The sequence below is a fragment of the Magnolia sinica genome, chromosome 19 (assembly GCF_029962835.1).
Source record: "Magnolia sinica isolate HGM2019 chromosome 19, MsV1, whole genome shotgun sequence".
In the NCBI taxonomy this organism is placed as follows: Eukaryota; Viridiplantae; Streptophyta; class Magnoliopsida; order Magnoliales; family Magnoliaceae; genus Magnolia; species Magnolia sinica.
Window position 1 is genome coordinate 13,458,318 of NC_080591.1, and position 12,436 is coordinate 13,470,753.

The window sequence follows — 12,436 nt, forward strand, 5'->3', positions numbered from 1 at the left end:
CGGTGAGCACCAAGGTTTTAACAGTTAGGGTCCAATGCAATATTTATTTGCCACTCAACTATTATGGGGCCCACCGTCACGTGAGACTCACCGTAATGTTTATTTGTAGTTCAACTTATTGTGGGGTTTGTTGCGGGCCCCACTGTGATGTTTTTTGCCACAACCAGTGTCATGACTTCCCTGGCCACCGGATCCACTCTCACATCCACGTCCTTGCGCACTCCAAATTGGAGCTTTAAAACTATGGGTAAAGGAGGGCCAGTCTGCAGTAGCATACGCAGATCGATCAAATAGGAATGTAGAGGTGGATGAGGTATTAACTCTATGACATTTAGTGTAAATAGTTGTGAGAGGAAGAAGAGGGTCCATAACTATGATTTGTTTCTGAACATTAATACTCAAAGTTGAGATGATAAAGAAACTACATTATTTGAGTTTCCTCTATAAATTGAGAGGAGCTGAAAGCTTTTGTGTATTTGAGACAACCCAAAGGGGTTGAATATATAGAGATTACATCATTTATATAAGGAAAGAAATAAAATCAGAATCCTCTACCTATGGAAACCAACTATACAAGGTATGCTAGCTATACAAGGTATATTTCAGTCTGTCTAACATCCTCAAGCTACTTCCACACCTGTTCATGGTTGATTGAACAATGGGAGGGGAGAAGATGATAAAGATCAAACTCATTCCACATATCCCGAAGAGTTGAAACATACTCCTTCAAGGATCTTGAATCACATTGAAATTTCCCAATGTCTAAGGTCAACTGAAAGATCCTGGAAACATTATGGGCTTTTGAGTACATATAAGGAAGGGTGTCCCACATCCTTTTTACTGAGTTAAGTAACATGAAAGAATTGTTCACAGTAGGTTCCATATTGTTAAGTAGCTAAGCCATGAATTGGTAGTTTTCCTTAGTCCAGGTGTTGAAATTTCCATCCATAGGATCTAGTGCTTCATCCAAGATATAAGAGACTCTTATCTCTTCCTCCTAAAAATAGCTTCCCAAATTGAGCCTACTGCATGTAGTTATTACTATTCAATTTTAAAATTGTGATAGACAAGGGATGGGATTCCGAATATTCTAAACCAGAGCTCTAACCAATCTTGTCCTCCATAGGGGCCCACAAAGACAAACCCAAATGGCAGATCACTAAAAAGGAGGCACAAGAGGCAAAAACACAACAATTTGAAAGAAAACTGAAATCCAGATGGTGGCTTGGAGGTGCAAAAGGAGCAAAGATCAAGAGATGGTTAAAACAAGCAACATAAGCACTTCACAAGAGTATGCTACTCACCAGAGCATACGCCGTGAGCTCTAGTGTGTGTTCAGACCCACCAGGGCCTAAAACCGGCACTACCTGTCTACATTTTGGCATCAAAATGCAACCAAATCCACTCCTCATTCTAAAATGGCACCCTAAGTAGTAAAGATAATGGATCTGACCCACCATGTGAAGAGAAGCATAGAAAATAGCCACCAATTTTGAGGAAAATTGATGAAACTCAAAATTTTGGAGGTTTTCGCCAAATGTAAAAACTGGCTCAAATATACCTCAAATGATATATATATATATATATATATATATATATATATATATATATATATATTGCAAAAATCACCATGAATCTTCTAAAATTAAGGCGTATCAAACCATGCCCTTCCTGATAAAAAATAGACCATACTACATATTCTGACATCAACGGTACAGTTGCTGATGTCAGCAGATTCATTTGGAACCAATCAACTCGAAGCTTTATGCTTTGACACCAAGTTGGTTTTAAGGATTTACAAAGAGAAATGAAGAAGAAAAGGGAAGAGTAAGAGAAAGGTGTGAGAGAAGATAGAGTATTGAAAGAGAAGCATTTTAGTGTGTTATGGCAAAAAACCTCCTACACCTTTTTATTGTATGGCTAATAAAACAAAAAACATACTCCATATGAGCATACAACACTATATATATACACACACCTTAAAAGGTACAAATACACACACTACACTTTCTGTAGATAGGCTCCAAATCCAATGTTATGGATGGTATGCATCGTGATCCATGTATACATGTATAGTAGCAGTGTGCATGCATATGAATGGTCATACTTTGCCAGTGTATAAACTATGTATCGATGTGTCATTCTCTCCAAAGTGAGTTTGGAGAGATTGATAGCCAGTGGGCCACCCCATTAATATCCCTTCGTCCAAACGGGCACAGAGTATACCAACGTCCCCAAGGCAAATGAGGGAATGACTGTGAGCACGACGTAGACAGCTGCTCTCCATGGGCATTTGCTGTGAACCATAGCATATATCTCAGCAACGAAGGTAGAGACGGTGCTTAAACAACCTAAGAACCCAAGCTGAATGCCGTCCACGATGATTTCACACCGCTTAGTGTTAACCTGCATAGTGCAAAAACCAGCATCTGCCTTAGTTACTCAAATCTCAAAACAAAAAACAATGCCTAAGTCACAAGAGAACCCAATTTGTCCCATAGTTCAAAAACTCAAAAACTTGTCCCGACTAGAAGACTAAAACTAAGTTAGAGTCAGCTCGACTCGGTATATTAATAATTAAAGATTAATTATTTTGTATGTTGGTTACTAATAAACATGTTGGTCATTACTGAAACACTTGCTGGGCTTGTAGCAGGATAGCCCGCTTTGGAACCAGGCCATGAGTTTGAGTTTTGATGCTAACATTATTTGTATTTTATCAAAATAGCAGCTGACTGCCTAACTCAATCACCAAGTTTAAGATTAGTCTTGTCAAGACTCGATGGAGTCACTCTTGTTGGTAAGTTTTCAAGAGACTCAAATCAAAATCTCACCAAGTTGAGTTGATTCGGTCGAGTTTCGAGTCAAGTCACAGAGTTTTGGAACAATGGTTTGTCCCATCTTGATCAGAGGGCTAGTAGGTGATGGCCCCCACACTTAATTGGTAACAATACATGATTCACATAACAATGTCCCACAGTTCAATTACAATGTGGGGCATTTTCACAGCCATGCGATCTTTCTTTTGCGATCACCACAGTGGCATTTCCCCCATCTCATTGGTTCTGAATTAGTGTCGCACCTGATAGCTGTCTGATCAAAGGTTGAATGGTTGTTCAAGTACACTTCAAGTGTTGAGCATTTCATAAGCAAGAAGGCCACTTAGTTTTTACATTCTTACCGCTTTCTTTGTTGTGGCCAGTGCTGCCATGAGACCAGCTGCAATGACATTAGCGAGGAGAGTCCCAAACGGGACCCACTTCATCAATCCCTTCCTTCCTAACCCTCGACCATTGAGCCGGGCGAGGAACCACCGGACCCACACACCTGCAGGCCCAACCATGCAACCCAACCAAAGTTGGTCACTGCTCTTATCAGCTGCCCACCAGGTCTTCAGCAATGCCCCACTCACAGTCCATAACAAGGCCAGCATCAATAGATTCACTACCAACACCAACCAAGCCACCATGTTGTGCTTGCAACTATCCACTTTCCATCCAACCGAAATGCTCATGCGAAGTCGACTTAGAAGCCATTGAAAACCTTTGGCAGTCCAAACCCCAAAACCGATGCAAAAATACACAATTCCCATTCCTAGAAACAATAGCAAGTCTTACTGTAAATACCCACTAGTGAAAGTGCATATTGATCGCTACAATATTATAAGTTTAGGGCCTGTTTAGTAGATGACTAAAAAATGAGTTCATCTATTTTAGTAATTGTAATTATTTATTAGAGATTGTAGTTGTCAAATTTCCAAAAGTTGCTGACACAGCTCCAAACATAGCCGAGTCAACTCAAATTGACAGGATTTCCAGCTGACATCTCCAAATATGGCTTACAGGCCATTAGGTTTTATTAGAGGGAAAATATGTAATGCAAGGGCATTTTCCCAGTGGGTTCGAGTGGGGTAGCCTGTGGGATGTGGGGACTGGGGACACACTCGGGTGGGCAGCCCATGTGAGGCGGGTGGCTTGTGTGAGGTGGTACCCATGTGTTGTGAGGGCCACGAGGGAGGTTCGGCCGAGGTCCTAATCCATGCGATGTGGGGCCTGAGCTATGAGATAAAGGGATTAATTCGCCATGCTCTATCCGTTCAAGCTTTTAGAGCAAGTGGTTAATTGTCCTGCATCAATATGACCTTCACCTGCCCACGCATTGGATCTTCTTGTGAAAACATCCAAGCCATTTCCTCATGTGGATCACCAAATACAAAAGAAACGTATAGTTATCCATTTGTTTTGCACATTATGGATCACCTGAATAGGGTAGCCTGATTTTTAGGGATAAAAATATCAAAACAGTGTGGTCTACTTGCAGGAAAGCTTGGATCTCACAAACATACTGTATTAGCCAGGGTCTAGATATGTGTGGGTTTAGCAAACATTGTGAAAATCTACAGCCTGCACCATGACATATCATGACATCTCTTCTGGGCCCTGCTGCAGTCACACAGAAACATGGGCAGCAATCCAAACCGTTCAAAATTGGCACAATTTAGATAATCCAAAAGCCCAGACTGGGACTTCTGTTGCAAGTGGGGGATCAGTTACCCATATAGTTTTTATTGTCCTTTCAGAGACCACTGCAAATAAGACATGTAGATTGCAGGGTCATTTTAGGCCCTGTTTGGTTGCAACTTAAAAAATGAGTTCATCTTATTTTAGTGAACAACAATTATGTATTAGATCATCATTTATATTCATTTTTAAGCAGCATCCAAACAGGGCCTTAGTCTTTACTATGTGGTCTATCCATGGTAGGGACCACTAGTTGGGACCCAGGTGACTATCTAAATTGCCAACTCCCAGAAGCACAGATTGGTACATGTCATACAACAGTTATTCACTGGATGGAGAATGACATGATCAGACATGTAGTGTCAACAGATCGTTTGCACGTCTATCGGTCGGGATTTCAGTCGAAGTGATCTGACCATATCATTGCCCTTGTTGGGTTTCATATTACCTATGATGTAACCAGCAATGGAAACCACCCATCGTCCATCCGCAGCCAACTCCAGCATTTTCTGATTCCAACCACTGAATGTGGTGAGACTGCCCAGGAATCCTGTGGTCAGTCCAAGGGCTAGCAGATTGGATGCGTGGCTTATGTTTGCTTTGAACACGATGCCTAGCCAGCCCATCAAGAAAGAACCCACCTGAAGAAACATACAAGTACATGAATATATACCTCGTAATGTTGAAAAGGCCGATGTCCCAACGGACGCCTTATACTTTCTACTCACCGGGATCTTGAGGCATTGTACTGGTGACTGGTACCTGGCAAGAGTTAGACCTCAGAACAATGTGGATGGGTGATGTCCAAAAATTGCAGCACCCAGACGATAGTAATCGTTCCATCAATTCTGTCCAACAAATACGAACCACTTATTGACTTTCCCTTTGCCTTATGGTTAGGATTGTCTAAATGGGGTAACTTTTGGTCCATGGGCCATCCATTGTGGAGCCTACCTCCTGACCAGTTCAACCATTGCATACGCACTGCAAGATCCCAATACAATTTAGGTGTTCATGAGGGAAGGTCTTCACTACAACTAGTTGTGGCATGAGGCCTGCTTTGGTGTATGTATGGCATCTAATAGGTCTAACAGGGTTGGCCCATTATGAAAATAGGATGCCAGAAAGCATGACAATCCAACCATCACTCGGTTGCCATGTGACTCTGGACGTTTTTGGGTGGTTGTCCATTGTTTTCTATCATCTTTCCCGCATGATGATTGGATCATCCTTATTAATTGGGCAACCCCATTTTAAGAGTGGGATGACCCCGTTGGCTGGATAAGTTGAAATACATACACCATGGTGGGCCCCAGAGAGAGAGAGAGAGAGAGAGAGAGAGAGAGAGAGAGACTGACAATGTTAGAGGGGAGGTCAAGGTAAAGAGCTGTCCCATCCACTGTAAGGCCAGAGATGTCAGGGCCAAACAACTTTTGCAGTATAAACCTCAACAATACCTAGTGATGAATAAAAGCCATGCATATCACAATGAGTCTCTCACACAATATGCGGATGTAGATAGGGAAATATTAGGAGTGTTAGCATATGGTCTGTTGGTCTTAAATCAGTAACCATGGTTCCGCAAACAGACAAGTCTGAGTAACGAGATGAATGACAAATCGTATTGAACATTTAGGGTGCATTTGGAAACATTGTCAATTTGGATTTCAAGAATTAGTCTAGAAAGGTCAAAATAACCAAATTGAAATTAGCGTTCAAGGCATGCATGTTGAGGATTGGGCTCCAAATTGCAATTACATCCCTTTCAAGATGGACATGACAGATGAAAGAAAATAACTTCAATCTGAGGAATGATTCCTGATTGTACTGGAAACATCATTAGTTGTGCCATTTTCTCTTAAACAGAATGCTCGCGACTCAATGTCAATGCATGTGCAACCAAACACAACCATTGTGCTAGGTTTTTTTTTTTTTTACACACACACTCACAACACAGTGAGTATTTGAACCCATGACCTCGTGTTGAAACTCTTGTGAGTCTACCACTGAAACATGAGTAAGGACCCAACTGTTGTGCTAGACTTGCAAAAGAAAGGTTTTTAACAGTTACCCAATTGCCTTTCACTTAAATCAGGTATTTCCTTCCATGATATGATATCTTAATAGAATGGTAGTAGATGTCTGACGCATATGGAGAAGGAATCAAATGTCACCTTTAACTTGCCATGAGTTTCTCTTGCAGTGATGTTTTTTTTTTTTTTTGCTTTCATTTTTGAAAAGTAACATGGGCACTCGAACCCGTGACCTCAATGTTGAAATACACTCTGGCTACTACTGAGCCATGGGTTGGAGCCCTTTCTATGTTAATGGTGAAACATAGAATATTCTTTCGACATCATGAACGTGCTCCAAATCTTCTTTTTCTTTTCTTTTCTTTTTTCTTTCTTTTCTTTTTTTTTTTCTCTCTTTTCTGTCTGTCTATCTGTCTCTCTGTTTTATATATATATAAATATAAATATAAAATATAGAATTGAGAAAATTTATTAGCAACCAGAAGGTAAAACAAAAGAGGAGAATACAAAACGGGCTACAGCCCCCACCCAACAAGACTAGCAAACCCATTATTAATGAATGAAAAAGGAATATCCTTGATATCAATGACAATGGACAAGGATAGGAAGATTTAGGTTGCTACACACTGGAACATCCATTCAAACATAATGATGGAGAATATGAGTGAAATCTTAATGTTTAAATTTCCTCACATACACAATTACTGATGGTTGGATGGTCCATATCTTCAGTTCAAGTGTTTAGATGATGAAGAATTTTCAATATAGGTTGTTGGGTATTTTGGGTATTTCATCCAGACACTTGGATGGGCTTGATCTTCAATGATCAGAAATAGCACCAGTAGTGGTCTCCATTCGATATTCAGGTAGTCCTGCATCACCAAACCCAACTCGCCCGCAGATAGATTAAAAGATCTTGATTGAATGGCAGAGTTAGGGGCTAATACATTCGAGTGCGATCACAATGCAATGATCACTATGAGAAAACAATCAAGGGACTTCAGTCCATCCACAATATGGGATCAAGTACAAACATCCACATCCATCATAACTTTCACATAAATACATGTCTTATTTCTCAAAATTATTGCTTCACATTGTGTTTAGTCACTGAAGTGTTGATTTTGCCCCTATCTAAAATTACACTACTACCCCTGCTCAACATAACGTCGTGAATAAACATGTATGCTTTTTTCTTCACAGAATGTAGTACCAAATTATAGATGTTGGCACCTTATATCCTCAGATAGAGTCATAGAGATGTAGAACTGCAGATGAGACAAAATGAAAGATACGTGTACACAAAAAGAAAGAGAAAGAAACAGAAATACTGACCCATTGCTGAGGAATAAGGAATGTTAGAATTGGTCCTTAAGATATTTTATATTGTCATTAATTATTTTAAGAGTTAGAGATAAACAAAAATTTTACTAGTCATGATTAGTTCTTTCTCTTTCTTAGAATTTTAAGACTCAATTCAATAATCAAAACTTCGATTATGATGAATGCCTGAGCCTTTCGCAAATAACATATTGATCGAAGGGAGGCCCAATCAGACATTCATCTCCAATTTATTCCAATCGGACTGTTCATCTTCATTGTCAGTTCAATTTGGTCCCACCCTTGATTGCCAATTCCTCTTAAAAGTTGTTGGAGTTGATTACCCTAACCATCCAATCATGGATATCAGGATTCAGAATGAATGGTGCATATTGAGTATAATAGAGGTCCAGCCATTGATTTGGCCTATACATGATGTGGGGTCCACAGGGGAGAGGGTGAGAGATGAGAACACAGCAGTGAGATAACCTATGGAATGACTTAAGCTTATAAGTCTAATTAAGTTTCTAGAGATTAAGAAAACAATTCATTAGACATACATAATGACTAAAGATCATAGTGATAATGAACCATCCAAAAACCATCTTCTGATAATGTATTAGTCTCCATAACGAGATATCAAAATGGGGCCTCAAAGTACATGTTAGGCTGCCCAAATTATAATTTGTAAAATATGGTTATAACTCCATTGCAATGTGATTTTGCATGAATCAACATGACAATTTTCAAGAATAAATAAAGCAATCAAGAATGTGAAGTAGATTTATTTTTTTATTTTTGTCCATGACTGGTGAATCTGAAGTAGCAGTTGAAGATAATTGAGTGTAGCTTGCTATGAAATATTCAGCCATATTGGAAAATCCAAAGGGATTAACATGATTGTCTATAACCATCAAAAGAGCTATGTTATCTGGCTACGGCTCCGATTATGGCATTTACAATAAAATGAAGCATCAGACAAGGGAACAGTACCCATTTTGAAGTGTCAAGATAACATAACTTCAGACAAGGGCATGGTACCATTTTGAAGTGTCAAGATTACATAGAAAGAGAGTCAGTATATGGTATGTTAAATGAGAACAATTCTAACAGTAAGCCAATAAAAGCGTGGAAGCTTACCCCCAAAATTCCAAAAACAGCTAAATGAAAGAGGCATGCTATATTCTCCAACAACCAAGGAACTTTTTTCTGATTATCCTGTGATAAAAAGCTGAAGTTTAATAACAATCAAGACTTATAATCAGCACAGCACGGCTTTGATAAAAAGCTGAAAGTTTGATGGCATACATGTCAGTGATATTGGCCATTCAGTAGGACTTGTGCACCATGAATATGCCATATAACAGAAATCAGGGTAACACACTCATCAAGTGAGCAACAATCACGACCAATCTGATCACTGTGATTTTTGCCTGTTGAATGTCAACCATTTCTCATCTCTTCAAAAACTACGAATTATTCATCCATTTCCAAGAAACTGAAGATTGGTTTTAGGTGGAGGTCCTTGGGCACAGTTCGACCCTAGAGCTCGTAGGCTAGAGGGGACAGATCCTACCACGACGACATTTTGACAAACACCTACCAGATCCCATAAAGAGGGTTCCGGTGGTCTGTTCTGGGCTGAGAGAACCTCTATTCCATGACCCTTCTCAATGTCAACCACCGTACCAAGACATTCCTTTATCTACCCCACAACTTAGTCACGCTACGCATGCGCCTTTCAATCCTAATCTAAGTTCCCACCAAAGCGTTAGCTACCTCTGTTCTATGCTTTTTAAAAGATCCAACGAGGAAACACAATAGGGGCATCCCTATGGGGAGCTGGACGACCCTGAACCACCACCGAACCACCACCGAGGCATAATCAGTCGTCCCCCTTTGGATGCAACTGACCTAAAATACTCCATATTATGCATCCTAAACCCATCTACGGGTGCCCATAATATCCACCACCCTAACCATTATGATATGAGTCACAATGGCCACCTTTTTTTTTTTGAAAAAACTTGAAAAACCTATATCTATCCTATAATGTTAAATAATAATAATAATAAAAAATTAATTAACTAATTAATTAAAAAAACTTAAATGTCTCTAAGCAAATTATTATGAAATTGTTTTGGCCTTTACAAGGAGCGTAACAAGCTGTTAATAGTGGCTACGGGTCATGTTTTATATAATGATTATTACAGCTTCATAACATATAATGGTTACCACTATTACCTTTACATAATGGCCTTTAGAACCTTATAATGACCTTAATGGCACACCATGGTGATGGCTTTCAACGGCCTTCCTTGCCTGTAACTTATCTCAGGGTGCATCTTGCAAAAGGGAGACTGGGCTAGTTATCTAATTTCCTTAATTCAAAAGATTACAACAAAGATTGTAAACTTGAAAGCAAAACTACTCTCCACGGCTTGTAGGATCACGTCGATCAAACATGCGATGGCTGGGTACCCTATGTATGTATAATTTTCACAATATAGATAATATCGGCTGATATTATTGATATTACAAGTCAGCGGCACAAATCCCCCCTGAATAAAATAAAAACTCTTTGATTCTTATGCTTCTTTTGATATATCGCACAATATTGCAATTTATTGTGCGATATTGGTGGTACAATATTTTAGATATCGCAATGTATCGGGAGAAATTGCTTTGTTTTTATACCTGATGTCGTTGATGTCCATCGATATTGGCGGATTTTGACAGATATCAACTAGGAACCTCATTATTTTATTTAAAAAATCTCCAAAACTTAATTTTTTTTCTTTTTCCTCGATTTTTTTCCTTCTTAGTCGTGGGTGGATTTCGGTCCATCTTGCACAACGATTTGAGAGAAAATTGAAAAATACAAACCAAAAACATCATATTCGCATATCTGGTGATGTTTCTCAGTAGGTGAAATATTTTCCATCTCGATCCATTTATTTTTATTTAAAACATGTAAAATGAGTGCGAAATCATAAGAAATCATTGACTCTTTATGTTTTGTATGAGAATCAAGGATTTCAACCTTCGATTTCGAGATTTGAATGTAGAGGCCCAATTTGAGAAAAATGAAACAAAAAAAAACAACAAAATTGAATTTTTTCCTATTTCGCCCAAATTACTTGCAATGTTGAACTCCAAAAATGAAATTAAGCATGCATGAAGCATGATCTACTAATTTATTAACCTTTTTCATATTTCAAAAAAATATATTTTTCATCAAAATTTTATTAAAAAATTTTATTTTTTTTCAAAATTTCCCTTAAACCAACTGTCAATTGAAACTAATTTGGAAGTATGTGGGATTGTTTGATGAAATGACCATCACATGCACTCTAATTTTGAAATTAGAGTAGGTATTTAGAAAAAATTCAAATTTTTCAAATTTTTTGCTAAATTGCTTACAATGTTGCACTTTAAAGATGAAATAAAGCATGAATGCCAGTACCAGGCCAAATCTACTGATTTAAGTCCTTGACAATTTTTGAAAAATAAAAATTATTGTTTAATTAAAAATAAAATAAATAATTTTAATAAAATATTTTTTCTCAAAATTTTCCTTCAGTCAACTGTCATTTGAGGCTAATTTCAAAGTACTTAGTAGTATTTGATGAAATGACCATCATATACACTCTAATTTAGAAATTCAAGTGTAGGTGGCCCGATTTAGGGAAATTGAACAAAATTCAAAAATTTCCCAATCTCCCAAATTGCTTGCTATGTTGCACTCCAAACATGTATGAGGGTTGTTATGCTAATTAAATGGGTTTTTGTCAAGTTTCGGAATAAAAAATTATTTTTATTTAAAAAATAATAAAATTTTATTCAAATTTTAATTTTTTTGAACTTTATTTTAGATGTAATATCTTGCCTTTGTTAACAAAATGTTCTTTTGTAAATAAAATACCTCAGGAGGAAGAAAAAGATAGCCTAGTATAAGATGATATATGACCAACCCACTCCTGATAATTAATTCGGGAGTATATATAATTTACGCGGTCATGAAGAGTAGGGTTAACCTGCTTGAAGGAGCATTTAGCAGGAGGGTATCGCGATGTTGTAAATTTCACTAAGTGCCCACAAGATGTGAGAGTAGAGATGCGGGTTGCATTGAAAAAATATGAAGATAAGATATGAACGAGCTGCGTGGGAGAGAGAGATTAGGGAGGACTTAGGGCAACCGCCATATGTAGGTAACGAGGATATAGTAGATCTCGATGATGATAATGATCCTAAATACAAGCGTGCGGTTCAAGAGTCCCTAAGGGATTAGTGGAAAAGGGATAAGGAGAGGAGGTGGCATGCGAGTAAGCCTAGATTTAAGGGGTCTACCCATGAGTATGATGGGATGAGTGGAGGTGGGGGGAAGTGGGGCAATGAAATAGATTTGTCGATGGGGTGGCTATTTTGGGAGCGCATGACTAGTGTAGTGACTATTTTGGAGCCCATTTATGTGATGTTGAGAATGGTGGACAATGAGTACAGATCCGTCAATAGAGTCATTGTATGCATTCATACACCTAATGAAAGAGGTCATCAAGGTTA

At 38.5% G+C, this 12,436-nt stretch overlaps 1 protein-coding gene across 1 annotated transcript; it reads right to left on the minus strand.

Moving 5' to 3' along the window:
- Positions 1-2,190: 2,190 nt before the first annotated feature.
- On the minus strand, positions 2,191-9,115 carry LOC131234524 (fluoride export protein 1; the record flags this gene model as incomplete). The annotated part of the gene is made up of 5 exons (XM_058231464.1): positions 2,191-2,406; positions 3,182-3,594; positions 4,969-5,161; positions 5,879-5,977; positions 9,014-9,115. Coding segments are annotated over 5 exons (1,023 nt in total), but the record flags the coding sequence as incomplete, so codon positions are not given.
- Positions 9,116-12,436: the final 3,321 nt, after the last annotated feature.